The 23658-nt window shown below is 29.8% G+C and overlaps 1 protein-coding gene across 8 annotated transcripts in view; it reads right to left on the bottom strand.

The window, feature by feature from the left end:
* Window positions 1-1756: 1756 nt before the first annotated feature.
* LOC129948277 (blood vessel epicardial substance) overlaps window positions 1757-23658 on the bottom strand; it is a 199107-nt gene continuing 177205 nt past the window's right edge. For 6 of the 8 annotated variants that reach the window (XM_056059211.1, XM_056059214.1, XM_056059212.1 and 3 more), the window contains exons 4-8: window positions 15533-15690; window positions 10341-10443; window positions 10094-10243; window positions 9636-9771; window positions 5325-6374 (exon numbers count right to left, since the gene is read on the bottom strand). In XM_056059211.1, the coding sequence (XP_055915186.1) occupies window positions 6238-6374; window positions 9636-9771; window positions 10094-10243; window positions 10341-10443; window positions 15533-15690 (684 nt within the window). In that variant the 3' untranslated portion in view covers window positions 5325-6237. Of the gene's footprint in view, window positions 1866-3006; window positions 3040-5324; window positions 6375-9635; window positions 9772-10093; window positions 10244-10340; window positions 10444-15532; window positions 15691-23658 lie in introns of those variants that run through there. The other 2 variants (XM_056059217.1, XM_056059218.1) reach the window with 2 other exon arrangements.

Below are 23658 nucleotides of genomic sequence, written 5' to 3'. Positions count from 1 at the left end.
CATCTCCAAAACAATTTTGTGCAACGAAGAATAATGTTTTTGACATCTGATCAAATTTTGAGAAAAATCGAATTGACAGTTTTTTTTAATAAAAAATAAAAATCTAAAAAAAAACAATACTCAAAGTTGGTAAAAATTGAATATCGATTCAAATATCTTTTCAAAAACTTGAAAATTAGGCTTCAAACTTATTTTATCTTTTAAGAAATATTGTTTTCAACATTCTGATAAATGTTGAGAAAAATCGAATTGACAGTTTTCTTACAAAAAATAAAAACCTAAAAAAAAATAATAAACGTTGTTAAAAATTGATTTTCGACTCAAATAACTTTTCAAAACTTTGATATATTGGCTTTAATTTACTTTTTTCCTCCAAAAATAATGTTGTCAACATTCAGTAAAATTTTGAAAAAAATCGAATAGACAGTTTTTTTTTACAAAAAACTAAAAACCAAAAAAAAAGTTAACAAAAGTTGGTAAAAAATGATCTTTTCAAAACTTTAAGATAATAGCTTCTAACTAATTTTTACTTATAAGAAATATTGTTTCCAACATTCGGTAAAATTTTTAAGAATATCGAATCTACAGTTTTTTTTTTACAAAAAATTAAACTCTTAAAAAAAAAACAATACTAAAACTTGGTAAACATTTACTTTCGACTCAAATAGCTTTTTAAAAATTAAAAATATTGGCTTCAAACTTATTTTAGTTCACAGAAAATATTGTTTTAGATATTCAGTAATTTTTATATAAAAATCTAACAGTCCGTTTTTTCATAAAAAATAAAATCTACAAAAAATAGTACTCAAATTTGGTAAAAATTGATACGAGTACATATAGACAAACTTTTAAGCAGGACAAATCGACACCCAGCCTCTCTTCTTTCATCATAACAGCCACACAAGTGGAAAGTGACCTTGTCCAATTTGGACTGCAGAATAACTACAAACATCTAGCTTAGGGACCGATCTAGATGGAGAAGTTTGTTGGGTGAGATAAAATAAAATGTGTAGTTAAAAGTCTTGACCTTTCAATCTATTTAATTAAACATTTAAAAAGCTGAATTTGAGAAACTACAGAGACGATTCATTTAGAACTAAGTTTGCAAATTGAATCTACATAATTTTGTAATTTGACATTAAATCGTAATTCAAAGTAATTGGAAAAATGATAGGGAAAATGTGCTTCTTTTTTAAAATTTTGTTGCCTGATTCTAATCAAGCAATCATACATCCAAGTTAAAAGGGTAATAAGTATATTGACATTGGGCTTAATCTTTGAACCACATAAGATACAGAAATTGAATATTTAATCGTTAAGTATTTTTAAAAATAAGTTTTTTTTTATGATACCATGTATTAGAATTAAGTCATAGCTATAAAAGGATAATTTTGTGCGAGTGCGAAAGGTTCTTGAAATAAAAATGAGAAAACTTAATTAATAACAAAAGAAATCATTGTTTAAATTATAATTTTGTTTTTCATAACCAAAGCTTGAATAAAATGTTTTTATTCTTTTTTAAATGCAGTTGTTTTAAAATTGTTTATGTATTTAATTTTTGAGTATTGATAAATATTTAATTAAACTAAAAAGATTTATATAATTAATTATATTATAATATGTTTGCATTTTTTAATTTTTTTTAATACTTATGTATTAAAATTTTTGATTTTACTATTTCATTTATAAATTATTATTTTAGGTTTTTTGTTTTTTTAATTAATTTAAATAATAATTTAATCTTTGTATAAATATAACTACTCAGTGTATTATATAAACTACAAGTGTTGACTCCTCATCTCAGACTGCCGTTTCGTGGTCTGTTTCATCTATTCGTCCCAATCGCCATGAATTTGGATCACCTGCTATAAAAAGTTTATTTTTTCTTTTAAATTATTTTAATTACAATAAACATTGAGTTATTTATTTTATTTTATTTATGTGTATGTATGTAATAGTTATGGAAAATTCCCTAAAAGCTTTTGAATAACATGCTGACACATTTAATTGAACTAACTAACTATTTATATATAAATTGATAAATAATATAATATGTACCAAATAGCATTATTTAAAAATGCAGGATTTAATCATTCATTTGTTTTTTTTTTCTTTTAAAGGGAAGGGAAATTATTTAAACAAACATTTCTTTTAATTTTAAAATGTAAATAGAAAACTTTTATATTATTTTTAAATTGCTTAAAATTTACATATTAATTTTTTTTAATGTGGTCAGCTACATAAGTATTTAATTTAACTGGAAAATAATAATTCATAACGCTATTTACACTAAATTTCCTACATTTAAATTAAAACACTAAATTAATTTAAGTGAATATTTGCTGGTGTTTATATATTTTACTGATTATTTTTTAAAGAGTCAATAATTATTGTTTAAAAAAAATTTAGTTAATTGAATTTTAATTGATTCAAAATGGAATGTATCATCTTTGTTTTTTGACAGATGTATTATTTTAAAATTAAAGAGGTGGGAATGGGCTATTTCAAATTATTTTCCTATTGTGTATAAATTTAAAATCATTTCTAACCTCAATATGGTTTTTTTAAGAATAAGTAAATACAAAATAATTTTAAATTTCGACTACAAATCTTCATCAAAATTAATGTTCTCAATAATTAATTTCGAACTTTAATTAATTTGTTGAATTAGACTTAATTTTTGTCCTTTTGGTGCTTTCATTTGGTTGTATTAAATTTGTGGAAAATATCAGAGATCTGGACTAAACGTGTCAAAACCATTTTTAAAAGTATTTTTCTTAATAAAAAATAATATATTTTAGACCAAAATTTCTTGACAGGTTTCCTGATTTCTTATTACCTTAGTGTGTTACTTTTGTAATTTAATTAAATTAATAGAAAAATATTTTCCTTTAGGTTTTTATTAGAAATTAATAAATTTGTATCCCTAACTCTTAAGTTATAAACAAAATTAAATAAATAAAAATACAATTTAATATAATTAAAAATAAAATCATCACAACTTACCGCAATAATAATACTTTGATATCCTAGGCAGAGCTGGGTTATGTATGGTTTTATTTTTGGTTTTTAATAATTTATAATTTTTTTTTGTTCAAAACAAATCGAACGAACAAAAATTAGAAAAAAGAAAAGAAACAAATATTTTTTGGATTTTTATCAAAAAACTCAGATTTTTTTGTTTGGTTTGTTTTTGAATAAAGTATATTTTTTTATTATTATAATTAATTTTAATTTCACAAAAAATGTTTATGATGGTAGGATAAAGAGAGTAAGTGATGATTTTAATGAATCAGTGAAAGATATAGGTACATAAAATAAAATTAAATGATTTTATTGTTGTTATAATGTTAAATTAGTATAAGTAAGGTTTGGTTGTTAAAATTAGTTTTATTTTTATTTTTGGAATTTTCGTTAAGGTGTGTTTATAAGTTTTATTTTTAAATGTTTATGTTATTTGTTTTGGAAAGTATTGTGATGTTTACAAGGCTTTTTGTGCATATTAATATAAAGAATATAAATGTAATATATTATATTAAAAACAACATTTAAAACATATAACATGCAAATTAAATGTGAACTGGTTATTTATTTATTCGACTTTTTAAGTTTTATGTTTGCAGAGTTTAAGTGTGTAGTGTGTTAAATTAAATATATTTATTTTCAAACTGAAAGACTTATAATATTAAATTTCAAATAAAAGCCAATTTATTAATTTTTTTTTCAAGAAAGTTTATTAATTTTTTTATTTGTTTTTGGTTGCTGTTTTAATTGACAAAATTAATTTTAAGAAAATACAAACTAAACTTAAAACAATAATAATAATAAAAATAATAATTAAGCTAAAACATCAAAACATTTTGGAACAATAGAGGTTGTTAGTTAGAATAACAGAAGAAGAAGTTAGATTTTTTAGTTTTTGTTTTTATTAATTTTTATAACACGCATGGTTTTCAATCTAAAAATACTATTTTCGTAGTAGGTCTTTCTGACAGCTATCATTTAATTTATTTTCAATTGATAGTTTGATTTCGCTTTTTATAATGAATAGACTCGTGCAGATTTATTGTCAACATAATTGCGTCTGATATTTGGTCTGGCCTCCTAGACCGTGTGATTTAACACCGTTGGACTATTTTTTGTAGGCGAAGTCGCTTGTCTACGGCCATAATTGCTGCGAAAAGTGTTCGAAAATTGGGTTTATCGACTAGAATTGATTCGAGCGGCCACTTGCCCTAAATGTTTTTTTTATTTTGTAATGACAAAACTATTGTTTCTATAATAAAGCTAAATTCTTATCCACCGCATTGAATTATATAAGTTTTATTTCTTTATAAAAACAAAACTTAAAAAATACCCTTTACATGAAATGCTACTAAGTTCTGGGTTTTTACTTCATTACTTTCTTGAAAGGAATCTAAGCTTTAGAAAAAAGTCGTTTTGCTTTTAAGAACGAAAAATGTAGGTATACCATTTCGTATTTTTATACTTTTTGTTTCACTTGTTGGGATTTTACGTGGTAAAAATGAATTTTTGACCTTTGAAAATTGTTTTTACACGCTGTGCAACATTAAACATACATATGTTTTTGGAAAGATCTAACATGATTGAACCTATGGCTGTGTAGATCATTTGATTTGACTTTAGAACACCTTGGAAATCAAGTAAATTATATTTATTTTTAAATAATTAGTATTTTCCAAATTTAAACTCGAAAACACCAGAAAAGATCTTGGACCTTGTAAGGTTGAATATTTCTGCTGCTGGTTCATAGAAGATGAAGATTTTTTCTAAATCAATCACATTGGTCAAGAAAGTAATATCTACATATTAGAGACAAGTGATTTTAAATGATAAATGAACGGGGAGCAAAACAATAGAAACAAATGTCAAAACCATTTCGAAGTGGTAACTTAGAGCTTTACCAAAGAAAGGATAGTTTGAAAAAAAAAAAACAAAATTCTCAATTTTTATAAAATACATTTTTCACAAAAATTATTACTTATTTTCAAAAGTAAATGTATATAATTTATTTCCAACGAAAATAAAACAAATCTCTAACGATTTAGAATAAAATATTTTTATAATTGATGGTTTAATTTGTAATTGTTTTAAAAATACAATTTCATTAAATCCTTTTTTTTAATTAAATTTTAAGATGGAATTAACAAAGTTTCGAACATTATTTTAATTGCTTTAAAAAATAGTACTTGTTAAATTTTAAAGAACACAGCTCTTAAAAATTGTAATAATTTTTGTAGAAAAAGTATATTCTTAGACTTTATAATTTTGTTCATGTTTTTTTTTTTTTAAAGCTTAGTAAACAATTAAAATATCATAAACAGTGTTGGAAAAATTAGACAAAATAACTTTAGGTATGAAATGTTTTTTGAGTATATTGGTGTTACTAAAAAACATCGTGCAAAAACGTTTCTACTTAAAATGATACTTCAGGGAAGTTTAGGCTGTGTATTCTTTAGATTCCAGACACGACGACGTGCAGAATCTGTTGAAGATTCTAGAAAACTATTTTTTTAAATGCTTTACTTTTGTTCAGACAAACAACGACAGGAATTGTTCGTTTATTTTATTGCTTAGTTATAGAAAGATTATTATTTTTTAACAATTATTATTGTGAATATTGAAAGAAATGATATGTAAACCAACAATAAAAACAAGTTATTAATTATCTTAAGTTTTGGTCAAAACTACATAATTCTTTAAAGATTCATTATCGGTTGATCAACTATTCTGAAATTTGGTGTAAGCATATTAAGACTGAGCTTGGATGCACAAGTAGGTACAAAATTATCAGAAAGACAGAAATTTCGGGGCTTACTTTTTTGATTATTTTAAAACTTTTAACTTCTATTTGTATCTGTTATTTAAACATTTATCTCCTAGTCCCAATGCTTTTGAAAACAACAAATTATTATTAATACAAAAAATCAAACAAAATTATTAAATAAATATTGAAATATTTACAAAAATTATACAATTATACAAAAAAACTATATTAGTTAAATTATAATTATATTTGTATGTGTGTTTTTGTTTTCACAAATCAAACAAAAAAATATATAATAAAAATAATAACAAAAAAATTAAGTTTTAGAAGAAAATTAGAAAAGAAACAACATTAATTTAAGAAAAACAAAAAAAAATAATTGAAAAATTAATTTTAGTATACATATAATTTGTATACATGTATTTTTTTAATTTAAATGTATCAGTATGTTAGCAGGGAGATGTCGTTTGATCTCTATAAGCTACATTATTATTTTTACTCGAAGTAGAATCTGAAGCAGCAGCAGCAGAGGACACCAATTGAATTCGCTTTTGATATGTACGGCCAAGCAGAGGGGCATGCTCTTCTATAAAATATAAACAAAAAACAAAAATATTTACGAAAAACGAAGAATAAATTAGGTACGAATAATAACAACAAATTACGATTGATTTTTTTTTGTTCAATTAAAAGAGGGATGATGTGTGATTTTAAGAAAAAAGTATTAAGACGGCTTTCGGTTTTTATTTTTGGCAATAGAAAAAAGACAACAAATGAATATGAAAGATATAAGCTTTAAGGAAAAAGAAAAGCCCTTAAAATGAATAGTAAAAATGGGAAAAAGAATAATTAAAATTAAAAATTATTAAGAATCGCTAATCTTATTTCCTTCTGTATTATTTAATTGTAAAAGGTTTTCTAATGATGCAATATTTTCGAACAAAAATATTTCAAAGTTTTCAATAGTTAAAAAATTATTTTACAAGATTAAGTTTTAAAAAAAAGAAAAATGTATTCTCAAATAACTTGTTTTAAAATTTCATCAATATTGATTTATAAAGGTTTTTTTTAATAAGAGAGCACCTGATGTCACTTTCAAAGCTATGAAATTTTGAAATTTGACACGTAAGAACAACGCCACTACTTTGTGTAACGATAGACTTATCAACAATTCTGAAAATTTACAGTCAGCATCACAAAATATTTTAAAACATGTTTGAACTATGTCAGTGAATAGTGGAATTGTCAGCAATGTCACGAAAGAACAACTGAAAACGTTTTTGCTGTAAAAGATCAAGAAAGCCCAGGTATTTTGGTCCAAGTCGGTTTTTGGAACTACGCTTTCCACAAGACTTGAGTCATAGAACTTTTTAAAATAAAGTAACATATCTCGTATAATCTACCAATCGTTTCTTCGCTGATTTGTTATTTGAAATTGTAAGCTTTCAAAACACCCAAATGTGGAAAGAATTTTTTTTACTAAGTTTATAAATACAAAGTTTATGTCGGGTTTTCCGAAGAAGGTCATATTCACATGAATAGGGGCACTATCTAATTTTAACTGTAAGACGCTATAAAGCAAAGAAAATGACAACAAATCTTATCTTTTAGGTAAATACTGGTTTTATTGAATGGATTTAAATAATTTTTAGTAATGTGTGCTGCCTGCTGATTTCTGAATTACTTTGAGTAACCTGTGGTTTATGAAGGATTCACAGAGTTCTGTCAGATAATTAAACGAAATTTGGTTAAAGGACTTTTTTATGGCTTTACTTATCTCTTCGGTTTTTGTATTGTCGTCTTTTTTCGTAGACTTTTATTGAAAGTAAAAATGTTGAAGTTAGAAGAATATGGGGGCTATGGTAATAGGGTCACATTTTGCCACTGACTCCAGGATTTTGTTGTTCGTGCGGTATGTATTGGTGCATTATCTTGTTAGAAAGTTCATCGTTGGCGACCTAATAATTCAGAAAACTGCTGAAGAGCTCGGTCCAAAATCGATTTGTAAGTGATTGCCGTCATTTCAAAGCATTTAAAATCCAGCTCTACGGTCCCGTAATAGGAAATTGCTCCCCGTACTATTACACAGCCTTCTTTGCTGTGCCGTTTTTTAAGACAAATTTCTTCCTTTCTTAAATTATAGAAATAGCAGCTGTATCCATCAGATACGTCCAAATTAAATTTGTTTTCATCTACAAAGGCAACGGTATACCAAGCTCGATTCTACATAATGTGATTTGTTGCAAAATCAAGGCGATGGATCCTGCGTGCAGCATTCAATTGTGATTTTTCTCCATTTTGTTGCTGTCGTATATGGTTTGTCCCATATCAGCCATACAATAGTCGATCTACTTGTATTAACCACAGCCTTGATTTTACTAATGGAAAGTCTTAAATTTGAAGCAGCTCTCACTATCCTGAAATGATGTGGATTTCTTGACTCTTCCTCTGTAGTTTTTCTATACCTCTCTGGGTGCTTGAGGTAGTTATATATAAAATTTGAACTTGTTCTTATTTTGCTGGTCATAACACGGATGGTTTTGCCAGAAATACCGGTAAGCTCGGATTTGACCAATTTCCTCATTGGTTAAAACTTTACTTCTAGCCATATTTCTTGATTCTATCAAATTAATACTCGTGCTATAAGCTTGCAAACAATAAGAGTATCCTTTTATCTGATTTATAACAAGCTAATACGTAAATTTAGATACTGTCCCTATTCATAGGAGACAAAAAAAACAACAGGTACTTTTTATGACCTTCTTCGGAAAAACTTCCATAAAACTTGTTTTCATCAACTTAATCTAATTTTTTTATCGTCAAATTTAAAAAATAAAAAGTGTATTTTCAATTATGGGTCAAATTTTCACGTCGAAGGCTACGTTAAAAAGGAGCAAAGAATATCGAAGAATAATTTTAGCAAAGCCCATCCATTGTAAACGTACCACTGTTTTGTACAATTTTTGGGCTTGCTGTATGAATGGACTTTACAAAAAGGTGCAGTTTTAAAGGTGAATGAATTGCTCTACTCATCTGATTTTGTATAGATGGAATTGGAAATTATTAATTAGACTACATTACAAGTCACGCAAGCAATGAAAAAATTCCATTGTTGCAAGAAAAGTTTCAAAATAAACCACGTAGTAGAAAACCCTTTACATACTTCCTAACGAGACAGTTGAACTATAAAAATGGTCAAATAAAAGCAATCGTTATCGGCTATATGTTCTTTAACGTTTTTTTAGTCAAATTTGAGGCTTTATTCCAATATAATAGGTACCATAATTTTTGGGTCTACAAAACAAATCAATCAATTTTCCATCTAAGGAACTATAAAAACGAATGTCTTTTAAAAAAAAGTTTAAAGAAATTCCCTTTAAGTTGTAGCTTTCACAACTTTCGTGATATTGAATTTGACTGAAATTGATTTCTGTATGCAACAAAATCCTGAAGTAGGAACCTTAATTACACGTAAAAAGGAAGCATGGTAAGCACATAAAATATGTTAAAACTTATATGAAAAGCAAAAAAAAACATAAAAAAAAACAATTTGAAACAAAAATTAAATAAATGCATAAAACAATTAATATACATGCATCGGAAACTCTGTGAAACAACATCGATTCAACAACATGCAACAACAAGTGGAACTCATATAAAAGAAGCAAAAAAGCTTACAATAATTATGTGAAAAAAAGGAATCAGAAAGCATATTTATTATAAGTTAATATAAATCCTGACACTAAGTAGGTATATAATATTTCAATTATATATAAAACCAACCACCATAACATAATAATTATTTAAATTGTTTTTGTTTTTAAATTTTACATTGAACCCAACTTACCCTGCAGCTGACGGTTGATTAAAGCTGTTAGCCCGTGTCCTTCGGCACCTTTTTTCATAACCAACATTGGCTTATCTTCAGCATCGTCATAGCCACCGGATGGCAAGAAACCATTGCTGGCCATTGTTTCACTAACCTTTAGTAGAAATTGCCAAAATAAATTACATTAAAAAATGTGTAATTATTTTATTTATTGGGATCCAATAAAGTACATAAAAATGTTTAAATACAAGGTCATTCAATTTTTGGGTTCAAAAAGAAAAAAATTGATTAACATTTTTTTCATAACAAAGTTTGAATTTTTTCAATATTATTATTAAAATGGTAGCTTTATTTTTTCATTATTAACCAAATGACAGCTGCGTTTGACAGATGTCAACGTTCTACTTGAAATCGTAAAATGAATGACCGTACATGTAGCTCTTACATTCATGTGATATTTTGTATCAAGAACTTACCTGCGTCACTTGCATCAGCTTTTTGACAACGTCCCTTCCAAGGATGTGATCGAATACAGATTGCAGGAATGGTTCAGCCATTATTGAAAGTTTCAGTTTATCTCGATGCCAAATTAACACCCGAGACTCCTCCATTGCCATAATTGACACCTTTATAAAATACAACAAAAATAAAATAAAGTTCAATTTTAATCCTTTACCCAATCAAATTACACGAATGCAATTCATATAGTCAAGTATAAATTACCTGAAAATAGTCGTCCGTTGACACCCCGAACCATTCGGGTGAGTCTAGGAACTGATGAGGAAACACTATGTGCAAAGCTCTTTGATTTTGTGATACGACTAATCTGTAAACAAAAAGTACAAATAATTTATTTTTTTTGTTACAAAAAAAGAAAACCAAAGTGCATAAAAATGGTATACATCTTTTGGATAAAAACAAAGAACAAATGGAATACTTAATGCTAATGACTTTTTGCTCTATGGAAATGGTTTTTGATGGGTGGTAAGTAAATTCCTACTCTACATACATTACTCTCTCGAATTAGGGTAAATAGAATTAAAACCATAAAAGTTCTTCTTTTTTTTAACGTACGTTGATATATCTACATTTAGAATCCTGGTTGGAAGTCTCTTTGGTATAAAAAGCAATCTAAATAAAAACATACCCTCTAAGTACTTTGCCTAGAAGTGACGACTAATAAAGTCCAAAATTGTTTGTGGTTAAGCTTAATTACGTGCTTTTTGCGTGTACATTTTCATTATGTTCTCAAAGGAGGATCTACATAATATATTTTTTTTTGTTTTTATTCCAAATGAATAAATTAAGATATTGATTTGTGTTGTCGTGCGTTTTATTATATTGGGTATTCGAAGATATAGATCAGAAAAGGTTATAGGACCTACAAGCTAACAATTTCGAGTACGTTTTTTTGTCATAAGGAAAAATGTTATGATTACATTATGTTGGTTCTAATTGATTAATTATTATTGCGTGGGACATAATATCGTGAATTTAAAGAAGAGCATCAAAATTGGTCGAAAAGATCTATAACAAATACACTACTTTTTAAATACCTGAAAATCCGTTTCTATACCTTTAAACTCACTATTATTCAAAAATCAAATCCTTACTTCAGATTTAGAATGGAACCTTCCATTTGATTTTGAAATGAGTCAAATCTAGAACAGTAAGGATACCTTTTTGTTTTACTATATAGCATGTGTTGTTTTTTATGTTAGAGGCAGACTTGTCTTTGCGTACTCGGCGATTTTTTCTGAAAATAAAAATTGTTTACTTTTGATCAGAAGCAGCATCGCATGAACATTGCCGAAGACATGTTGAACGACGTCAATGATGATCCTGATCTGCTCAAAAGTTTTATAACTGGTGACGAATCATGGGTATATGGTTATGACCTCGAAACCAAAGGCCAATCATCCCAATAGAAGAGCCCAGGAGAGAAAATACCAAAAAAGGCAGGCCAAGCTCGTTGAAATGTGAAGTTTTCTTTGATTACCATGGCTTTGTGCATCAAGAATCACTAACACAAGGGCATACGGTAAACAAGGAGTATTACCTTGAAGTTATGCAGTGTTTGCGTGAATCAATAAGGAAAAAATGGCTGGAAATGTGGAAAGAAAATTCATGGATTTTCAACCATGATAATGCAGCTGCGAACAAGTCGTTATTTGCGAGTTGTTTTTAGACCAAAAACAGGACTTCCATCATGCCTCAGCCACCGTATTCACCAGACTTGTTCCCATTGGCCTTTTTTTCTTTCCGAAAATGAAAAGGCCCATGAAAGGACGAAGATTTACAACGATTGAGGGGATTAAGGCTGAATCGTTGAAGGAGCTCAAGGTAATACAAAAAAATATATTTCAGAAGTGTGTTGATGACTGGAAAAAGCGCTGGCACAAGTGCACAAGTTCATGGTAGAGGGAGATTATTTGGAAGGGGATAGATAAATAAATGTATATTTTTTTTTATAACAATAAAAACTCACCTTACTTTTTGATCACATCTCGTATTTCTCTAGATTCGCAAATATAAATTTGTTGAATGGATTTTCTTATCCCACAATCTAAGAGCCAACATTAATAATCAAGTTATTGTGCAAAGTTTTGGATGTGAAATCAATAGATATGTGTTGAGCTTTGGAACAGGGACTCAAGTCACCCCACTCATAACCGTGACAACCAAAGGTATGACAAATTAATTCTAGTCATTTCCAAAATTTAATTGTTTAAAGGGGGGGGGGGCATCTTTGACTTGTATCTTAAACCCAACAGGCATACTTGTTTAAAGGTGTGACAAAAATGGGCTCATTCAAAATGTAAAAATTTGATTTTAACACCTTCTTTTTAAGACCCTTTTTCGATCCACAAATGTATTTACTGTTCGCTTAGAGTTTTTATGCAGATCTTCTTTCTTCTAAGCTATGTTTACCTTGAGGTCACACAAGATAACCATCTAGATCCTCTTCTGTTTGTTAAATAAATAAATAAATTAAGTGGCGTACGAGTTCATTGAGAACTAATTTCTAGTGACTTACATTCCTGTGTGCGAGTAATATTGGCAGCGATAGAGGGGATCAACAGTTTCAAGCCGAATCTAAACGACTAATTTGAGAAAGCACTTTTCATGACAAGAATTACTCTTGAAGGAGTTGTCAATTCCTCTCAAGAGGAGTAACTTGCAAAAAACTTTTGATGGCACAGGCGGCGATTGAACCCAAACCACTGGCATAACAGTCCTGCACATTAACCATCATGCCATCGGTACTACTTCAGTTTATTATTTTTTTAAATATAGAAGCATGGGGACTTATGAATCCAATATTTTATTTTAGCTTGTTTGGAGCAATATCTGTATACCGTCACCAGTTGGTGTTTGGGATTTGACATATGCCAACTTTACAAAACACTTTATCTCTTCAACTAATATCTGCTTTTCCAATACTTTTTCATAATGCTTTAAATGCACTTTGTATCAAAAATTATACCATAACTTTAAGTCGCTCTAAAAGTGTTTTTGTTTAAATCAACAACAAACGGAATTTTTTATAAGAGAGAACAAATATTTCTAGACTTAAGATAAAACAAAAACAAATCATGATCGATCCTTTACCAGTGATTTATGAGTTATCATTAAAATTACGTGCGTTTTTTGGAACTCCATATATAGTACACTCAAAAATTGCCAACAAAACGATCCGCAGTGACCAGATTTTTGTATTTAAAAATTGGTAGAACTGAAAGAAGATCTGTCAAAATAATAATAAAAAAACGCACAAATAGAAGAAATTTTAAAACTAAGAAAATGGAATTGATTTATTAAATAAAACGAATTCTGCATTTCAACGATAAACACAGGCCTGAAACCACTCCAATTATGACAGGCTCCATAAGCTTCATCCAGTGATAGACCACCTCAACGAAAGGTATGCTCCCATGGGTCAGTGACTCTCTGTTGATAAGCAAATGTGAGCAACAAAAATGGGTAATTTCATGGAACAATATTTAACCTTAAATTTAAGATTCAAACTGCATATGCTGTGTCCATTGATGGGATATGACTATAAGTCAATCATCTATTCCGGAAAAGACAATGATCCCATCTTGGAAAATGATATGGACGTTGGAGTGGTTGGAAATGTTATGATAAAACTTTCTCGGGTAATAGAAAGAAGAGTCAATCACATTGTTTATTTTGACAATTTTTACAGCTCCCTGCCAAATGTGTATAACATAGCCAAGGAAGGAATTTGATGCCTGGGACTGTGCAAAGAAACCGCTTCAAAAAAATTTTAAGCTACCGACGAAACAAGAAGTTATGGCTATATCGGTGTCAAGAGGATCGTTACGAAAATATCGAGATAACTGCCTTGAGCTGGAAGGATAACAAACAAGTGACTTTTTGGTGAACGTATGTGGGTGCAGATCCTGTTTCAAGCGGAGAAAAGTACGACAAGACTAAAAAGAGAAGATAAAAAATATTCTGTCCAAAAAGCGTCAACGTACAAGGCCAAATGGGCGGATTGGATTTGATGGATACGTATAATTAGGACGGTACCGTATCGCATGAAAAGTAGAAAATTGCAATTGAGACTTTTTATCACCGCCTGGACTTAACTGTGACAAACTCATGGTTGGTATATAAGCAAATTTTGTCTAAGGAAATGAAAGGACCGAACAAAATTTTGAATCTAGTCGATTTTAAAAGCGACTTGCCGAAACGTTTTGTAAATATAAGGCATAAAATTAGCCAAAAAGAGGTTGGTCAAGAAGCAGCAGTAGTTTTTCGGAGGAAAAGGCCACAAAGCGAAGAAATGTTCCGTCAATGGATGTGATACACGATGGGATGAGCAAACACGGAAGTTACTTTGTTCTTGTAGCTTTAATTATTAAAGCCTCGAAGATTTGAAATTATTCTTTTTTTCATTTTAAACAATCTCTTGTTAAGGGCTAAGTATTGTACTAGATTTCAATATAATAAATATTTACCAAGTTTATTTATTTCAAAACTTTACCTTTATTCTCTTTTATTTTTAACGTGAAAATCCATAATAAAAAACATTACGATTTTAACTTAAGTAAATTGTTAATAGAAAATTAGATATTTAACATGATATTTTATTAAGCAAAATTATCTTTTGAGCTTAGTTATTAAAATGGATGTGCAAGTTTGTATATCAATCGTTTAAGATTTTGTGGCATTAACCTTAAAAATGTACTTTTAATGTTTTTCTGGCATAATTAAAAAAAATAAAACAAAAGTTAAGCTGACCCTTTGTTTCATATTAATTAAACTTTTAGAACATTTCCTAGGTAAAACTTAAAAAATTAAAGAAAAATAAATAGAAATTTCCAATCTCACGCTTTCCTCACATAAAAATGTTAAATCAATATTTTACTCCCTGACTGCTAAAGCAATTTATTTTACTTTTTTCAATCAATTGAATAAGTGCATACCGAAGAAATGTTGTTACAGCTTCTTAGCAATAAGGTGCAAAATTTTTGGATAGCAACGATAAAAAGAAATTTTCCATTCGAAAAAAAGGAAAAACATATTTATTTTAAAAATTATTACCCATTTCATTGAAGTTCAATGCACTTTGAATGTGTTATCGTTATAAGTATTGCAATTTTTATGGCATTGACCTAAATGTACGATTTTCATTTTGTTTATTTGAAAACTTAAATTTTATAGCATAACAATAATTTTTGAAATATTTTACACACTTTCCTATTCCTATACGTGATGCTCAACACTTAAGTAGTTGTTTATAGAAGATAAACATTTTGGATTATTGTTTAAATTATAATTGAAGGCCATTAAACACGAGTATTATGAAAAATTTTGTCTGATGTAATAATTGAAAAATATATTGAAATATAAAAGTAAAATAGGTTAAGAAAAAATTAACTTACTTTCCGGATAACACTAGTGATAAGCTATCGACTTTAGTTACTTTTTCTTGAGCGTACACTTCCTGATACTTAAGCGATCGTATCAGTTTCATGCAATTTAAAATTTTTCTAAACTGATGCCTGGACACACGCAACGGTTTGAAGAGAGATTCATATACCTGAAAATAGAAAGAAAAAAATATATTTAACTTTTTGCTGAAAAAGAAGATATTTCAGTGTTTAAAAGTTTTATTCATATATAAACACAGTTGGGGTACCCGTGGCATGATGGTTAGTGCGTTGGACTGTCATGCAAGAGGTCTTGGGTTCGATCCCTGCCTATTCCATCTAAAGTCTTTTCACGGGTACTGCCTCTTGCGAGGAATTGACAATTTCTCCAAGAGTAACTATTGTCATGAAAAAGTGCTTCCTCAAAAATTAGCCGTTCGGAGTCGGCATATAAATTGTAGGTCCCCTCCATTCCTGACAACATTACTCGCACACAGGAATGGTTGAGAGTTGTAAGTCACTAGGCCTTGGTTCTCAACGGACTGTCGCGCCACCCAATTTATTTATTTTTTTTTTTTTTTATATAAACACAGTGGAAACTTCCACAATCCTTAAATTTGAAATTGTAAGTAAAGAATTGCAAAACATTTTGACAGCTGTCAGTTTGTGTTCAGGGTTGCCATTTCAGTTTGTTTCCAAATCAGGCGATTATTTATATCACTTAGTTCTATAATTTAGTTTACAATTGAAATTATTCATTTTTTTAAAATGCTGTTTAGTTTTAGTGTGATCTAAAAATTGAGAAGTGCAATTTATACACACGTCAATTTCTTATTCGAACACATGTCTTATTCGAACCTTGAAAGAAACTTTTGTTAGTATTTTTGTTTCTCTATGTTTGTTTGAAAAATAAGCACTTTTAGGCTCTTATGAATGTTTTTTTAGAATATTTGGCACGGTTTTTGACAAATGTCTTTTTTATTTTTTGTCATTTTTCAATTGTTTAATTTTGTATATGCAGTGTCAAACTTGATACACATTGACATTTGCTATATTTGACTCGAAAAAAATAAAAATCGCCATTTGGCTATTTTTGGATATTTAAAATTTACGATTTTGAAATAAATAAAGCTATAATTACTTAGCCTTGTGACTAAGTATGTTATGATTTTTAATAATAAGCATGTGCTAGATACAATTATTAACAACCTGTGAAAGTATTTAAAAGTAAAATTTCCGTAAAAATTTACGACCCCACAATAGAAAAATAGGTAGATCTTGGCCGTGAACCAAAAAAATTAACCGAAAAATAATAATATTCTTTTCGAGAAGCCAAAAAAAAAAACATTACTCGTGATATTTTGAGAGATAAGAAAAATTAAGAAAACAAAATATTTGCACTTGGGTAAAATGTCAACGATTCCATTAGCATTGAAAAACCAAATGCCAATGTCAATAACGTTTACCAAAAATGCACACCCTCCTCCTGCTACCACCAAAACTGTCAACAAAATAATAAATAAAATGTGGACGAAAAGTAGTGTTAATAATTTAATAAACAAATTGAATGTATGCTGTATAAAACATATAAAATGTGTAGGTATTAAGACTATGACATTAAGCACGAAATTCTGTAACAACAGGAGGTGTGTCAATTTTGACGTAACCAAAACAGTTGTTTTGTATAAAATACGCGTCACAAAAATCGCTCAAATACACACATATGTATGTATGTATATGTGTATCACGCTTATTTATTTTGTTCCTGTTTACTTATCAATAAAAAAAATATCACCCCATTAGCAAAAGTTCTTTAAATGATGCGATAATCAACAGTGTTGTGAACAAAATTCAACCAATTTGTTAAATTAAAAAAAGTCCTCTCTGATAACTTCCCATTCGCTCCCGTCAGTTGATTACTCTAAAAGTTAAAAAAAAATTAATAACATAGTTATGTGTGAGCCCAATAAATTTTAAGGCAATGACTTAATTTTTTCTCATAATACTTGAGACGATTTCTTATCAGTTTTTTTTAAATACTTGTAGTTGTAGGTTGTCGTGTTTTGTAAAAAAAGATGCCTGTTGAATTTTTCTAAGAAATTTACTAAAAATAAGAAGTAATATTGTTCATGTATAAATAAGTTTTCTTTTAATACCTATTTTCGTTCCCGAAGCGGAAAACCAATTTTAATAGCATTTTTTGAAAGTTTTTATTTCCTTTATGAAAAAATACGGTTTGGATTTTTGTAAAAAATGTTATGAACATTTTGCATTGAGTTTTTAAGCCAATACGTTTATTTATCCTCGAGATATTGGGAATCTTATTTTTAATAATTTTGTGTAGTATTTCTTAAAAAAAATTATTTACAATTGGATTTTTTTAAAAATTAAATCAAAAATGTTTAAAAAGATAAAATTAGCTTAAACCGAAGCCCAAAACCTATTTTTACCAACTTTAAGTAGTGTTTTTTGGCTTTTACTCTTTTCCTCATAATTTAAACAGATGGTAAAAACGGATGAAATATCCTTTTTTGTTTGCAAAATGTTCATAGTGACAAAAACACCGGTAGGCATCTCTCTATGAAATTTGTATTAAGGGTCTAAGGAATTTGAAACGTTGTTAATTTTAAAATTTTAAATTACACAAATCTTATGGATAAAAATAACTTGCTTTGAGTAGTTTAAAAGTTATGCATCTAACTGACAGAGTTTTAAAACTGAAAATTGTTTTCAAAAGTCAAAGAGATATTGTGATCTTTTCTAACCTGCCTTGCCATTTCATATATATATACCATATCATTAGAGGTATCTCGATACTTTTATTGGTTTTAAAGATGGCTCAAGCAGACATTGATAAAACCGGATACTATTCTCCGAGCTTTTTCTTATATTTTAAAGTCTAATTGAAATAAGGACAATTACCAGGACTAATTGTCCATTTGATTAAAACTACATAAGTTTATAATAAAAAACAATATGAGGCAAATGACTGTTAAGTTATCGGTTGCATCACCAAATCCTTTTCATAAATTTGTTTAATTAAAATCTTATAATTCCTGACCAAAGAAATAATCGATTATAATACGATAACGTCATTTTATTTACCGTTGCACTAGCCTCATTTTTAAATAGCCATCAGCAGCTTAAAAATCAAACCACTATAAAAATGGAGAGGCTTTTCAACTATCATTAGTCCGTGCCTCAAATACGACTGTTCTACCTTTTTTTTTGTGAAAATGAGAACCGATAAAAGATCTATAACATTCAAGCCTTACGGACTATAGAAGCAATAATCTCAGTTGAACGACTTAAAAGGCTACGATTCTTTGAATCAATAATTCATTCGAACAATTGAAATTATTCTTACAGGTGCTCTACATGCAACTCGAAAGGTGCTTGGCCACTGCTCTTGTCAATTTAAAAAGCTTCGAATCATACAACATTCAGTTCTCAGATTTTTTACAGAAAAAGTCAGAAATTTGTATGACAATTTTTGTTTATGTTTCTGAAAATACGGAATTCTCTAATATCTTCGAAATATAAACTGTCCAAGTGTTTACTTGGACAGTGTTTACTTTTAAATGTCAAAAAATTAATGGCTGAAACACAAACACGCTTCAGCTTTGCCTGACGTTTACGAGCTACGAAATTCAATGCATGCTATCACAATAAAGCTTCGACCTCACGTTTTATTTGACAATCTTAAGGAAATAACGTAATGTTACGTAATGTGACTCCAAACGGAAGCTCTAGTTCAACAGCTGTAAAACAGTCAAAAAACAAAATACATTTGCTTTTAGAGGGAATCTAATTGGTTATTATAGGCTGGGTAAGCTACTTTTATCAATTTCAAAACTCATAAATTTTGTTTTTATTTTGTACAAAAATAACAGCTGCTAATGACAGAAGTGCCATTTTAGAAATGTCATATATGATAAATGTCATTCAAAGCAAATACGAAGCAGACAAAACGTAACACAGACGAAGCCGAAGCTTAAGCGTGTTTGTGTTTCAGCTATAAAGCTTCAAAAGTGACAGGTGCTTATCTAAAATCAAAAAGGCTCAAAAGAACACCGATCGTAAAAACGACAGCAGGAAGCATGTACAACTGGCCATGGACATTAGACATCATCACTAAAGATGGTTTTTGAAATTTCGGTACCAAATTTAAGTTCATCATTCTTAAACTTCACGAGCCTTCTTAAATTGTTGTTCTTATTGTATGTTGCGTCATTGATAAGTTGGTCGTTGAATTAAGTTTGCGTTAACAATAAAATATCAGAGTTGTCAACTTTAAATTAGAGTATTTTACATTTTGAAATAAATTTTAAAAACTTCTTCACACATCACTGTTTTTATTTTTATTATATATATGTGACGACGTAACTTATTTTGGCATCATTAAACCGTCCGAATAATGGAATACAAAAAATTTCCGATAGCCGTTCGTCAAATTATGGTCTTGTGACTTTGAAGTCTGTTTGATGGTTGACTGGGTTGGCAAGATGTCAAAAGAAAAATTCTGTAGTATTTAAATATTATTTCTACGCGCTTTCTTAATGCTGGCTGATGAATTCAATCAACTCAAAAGCGCGTGGGTATATTTATAAGTTTATGCAGAGGGTGCTAGTGCTATATTTAATGAAAAACTAGGGTGCTTTTTTTGGGAGGGCTACAGCAGAATAGGTAGCTCTTTATGTATACTCTGTTTCTTCTTATACCTATTACTGTCCAACAAATTGATTTATGTAAGTTGTTATTGTTGGGAACAATTGTGAAAATTGGTTTGACAAGAATAAGGGAGGGCTGTGGGGACATGGGGATGTGACTGGGACAACTAGGGACCTACGTACACTACACCTATCTAACTACATATACATAGGCATAAACAGGGAATACGAACAACACGAACAACAAGAATGAAGCTTCTAAGTTATGCATTCAATTCAATCGAGGAAATTAGAATAGCAAATGGATTCGCTTACACAATTTGACGGTTGTTGTGCGTGATTACATAAATTATTAGAACAACACGGTGTTGGTTTTTATGGTGTATACGGTAGGTAGGTTTAATATATTTTACCTATGAAAATTTATACTATACAAAAGTGTGGTTTATTTCCATTGGGGGTAGGGAACCCCTAAAGGAACGTTCCTTATACAATATAAAATATATAATATTTTGCTGTATGAATTAGGTGTCAATAACAGTTTTTAAGCACGCAACTGACAATTATTGTGCTTGTAATGCGACAGGTGAATTAGTGATTTATATTACATATTCATGTTTAACTTTCACTCTTATCAAAGTGTCGGAAATGTACTGTTTGTTTGTTTGTTTTTTGTTTTTTATTATTATTTTTATAATTCAATTTTAAGGGCACAGTTCTCGTTAAAGTTGATTTTGTTTAATAAAAACAAAATTGATATGGTTGTTTTTAACGTATACATTGTTACACTTTAATTAAGTTAATAAATCATTGGAGGTATTGTAAGTTATCAATCATCTTTGTTATATTTAAGAAGAAGCGAATACAGATGGTTCTTGCATATCCTAAACTGAATGTACAACCACATTATTGTTTTTCTAATTTAAAGTGACTAAAGAAAATGTGATTAAGAAGAAAGAAAAGGAAGTGCACCTGCAATCTAAATAATAAGTACTAATTTATCACTTTTTCTAATACAGAAAAATGGATTAATGATAACCAACATTATTTCCACAGAGAAATCTTGATGTGAAAACTTATTTACATACATATATAACATTGGTCTCCTTATAAAGTGGTTAATAAAATACATATAATGCAAATAAAGTCTTATATGGGAATTATTGTAATCGTAAACAAAATTCGATTCAAACGGCACATTACTATGAGAATTGGAAAAAAATGAGTCCGGATTAGCGTAAGGCAGTTTTTTGGTAGTTTCTACTAATTTTAAGTTCCCGGTCAAAAATATAAGGATTTTATTCAAAACGAACCGATAGATTTTTATTAAATTTTCTCTAAAATGTTTTCTTCACTTTTCTTCACAAGCTCTTATACTGTCTTAATAAAATGTTAAAAATGGAATGTACTTAAAAAATATGTGTACGCAAAAATAAAAAAAATATCATAGAATATACAAATATAGTTTAAAAAACGATCTAACGATTTTCAAAAAAAAGAATTTAATCAATCAAGGCTTTTTCAACAGCTTTGCACTTTCAAGTTCAAATACAACATATCCACAAGGTCTGATCACAAAGGATAAGTTACAATGGGCTCTCAACAGCTTCAAACCATTTAAAGCTGCAGGACCAGATGGAATAATACCAGCAGAATTACAAAAAGCCTCTGATATAATTGCACCAATCCTTGAGGCAATTTTTACCAGCTGTCTTTACTTGGTCCATGTTCCCTGGGCATGGAGAGAAGTCAAAGTTGTCTTTATACCTAAAGCAGGTAAATGCTCCCAAGTTAATCCTAAAGATCCACGACCTATAAGTTTATCATCATTCCTTCTTAAGACCCTGGAAAGATTGATTGATATCCATTTAAGGGCACGTATCGATACAAGACTTCTGTCTTCGTCTCAACATGCCTACTGTAAGGGTAAATCGGTGGAAACAGCGTTACACACTTTAGTACGCACCATCGAATATTCCCTCCATCATAAAGAGTTCACTATGGTTGCTTTCCTTGACATCGAAGGTGCCTTTAACAACGTGGAAACATCTGCAATTACTTCTGCACTGACATCTCTAAATGTAGAGAGTTCGCTTCGGGAGTTAATTCATTTAATGCTTACTAGCAGAATAATTAATTCAAAACTGGGCAACTCTTCTAGCAGACGATTCGTTAGTAGAGGGACACCGCAAGGTGGCGTTCTATCCCCTCTCCTCTGGAACCTAGTGGTGAATGAAATCCTAACTAGTCTGGATGCGGAGGGTTTCAGAGTGATAGCCTATGCGGACGACGTTGCTATAGCAGTTTCAGGAAAGCATCTTAATATCCTAAAAGAACTCTTACAAAATGCCTTGGACAGACTAATACTCTGGGCTGATCGGTGTGGACTGGGTGTTAACCCACACAAAACCGATCTGGTCTTATTTTCGAGGAGATACAAAATTCCATTTGTCAACCCTCCTTACATTAAAGGAATCCAATTAAAATTCTCAGACGAGGCCAAATACCTAGGTTTTGTCTTAGACAAAAAACTAAATTGGAAACGCAACGTACAGGAAAGAGTCAAAAAAGCTACTGTAGCTCTCTTTTCTTGCAAAAAAGCTATTGGTAATAAATGGGGTTTACAACCCAGAATCACGCATTGGCTATACACATCGGTAATCAGACCGATTTTAACGTACGGTGTGGCAGTATGGTGGACTGCTTTAGAGAAAGGTATAAACAGGGATAAGTTGAATAAAGTTCAACGTTCAGCCTGCCTATGTATAAGCGGATCGCTTCGCACGACCCCGTCTGCGGCACTGGACACCTTGCTCTACCTTACACCTCTTGACATATTTAGTAAACAAATAGCTGCAAGCTCTGCTATCCGCCTCAATGCTTCGTCGCAGTGGACTAACAACAACATTGGCCACTCCGTAATTCTAAGGTACTTAGAATCAATTCCAAAGCACACAGACTACACCATCCCCCAACTACAATTCGATAGGAATTTCCAGATTTCTATACCTACCAGATCTTTTTGGGAGGATAGGACATTCTTAGAGGATGAGTCAATCCACTTTTACACACATGGCTCAAAGACCAAAGAAGGGGTTGGTGGTGGTGTGTACTCTGAACGACTGAAATTAAGTCTCTCATTCCGCCTTCCCAATCATTGTAGCGTGTTCCAGGCGGAACTTTTGGCGATTAAGGAAGTCTTGTCTTGGCTCAAAGAAAACGTGATATCAACATCTGATATCCGTATTTTCTCCGACAGCCAGGCCGCTATCAAATCTCTGGACTCTGTCTCTACAAACTCTATAACAGTCCATAACTGTCGATCATCTCTAATGGAGATGGCGCAACAGTTTAATATTCACCTTTGCTGGGTGCCGGGCCATAGAGACATTCCAGGTAACTGTAAGGCAGATGAACTCGCCAGGAACGGTACAGTACAACCCATCCTACCACGTTTGGCAAGTACTG

Source organism: Eupeodes corollae, chromosome 2 (genome assembly GCF_945859685.1).
Source record: "Eupeodes corollae chromosome 2, idEupCoro1.1, whole genome shotgun sequence".
In the NCBI taxonomy this organism is placed as follows: domain Eukaryota; kingdom Metazoa; phylum Arthropoda; class Insecta; order Diptera; family Syrphidae; genus Eupeodes; species Eupeodes corollae.
The sequence above is the reverse complement of the archived record's forward strand: the minus strand, read 5'-3'. Positions and strand labels throughout refer to the sequence as shown.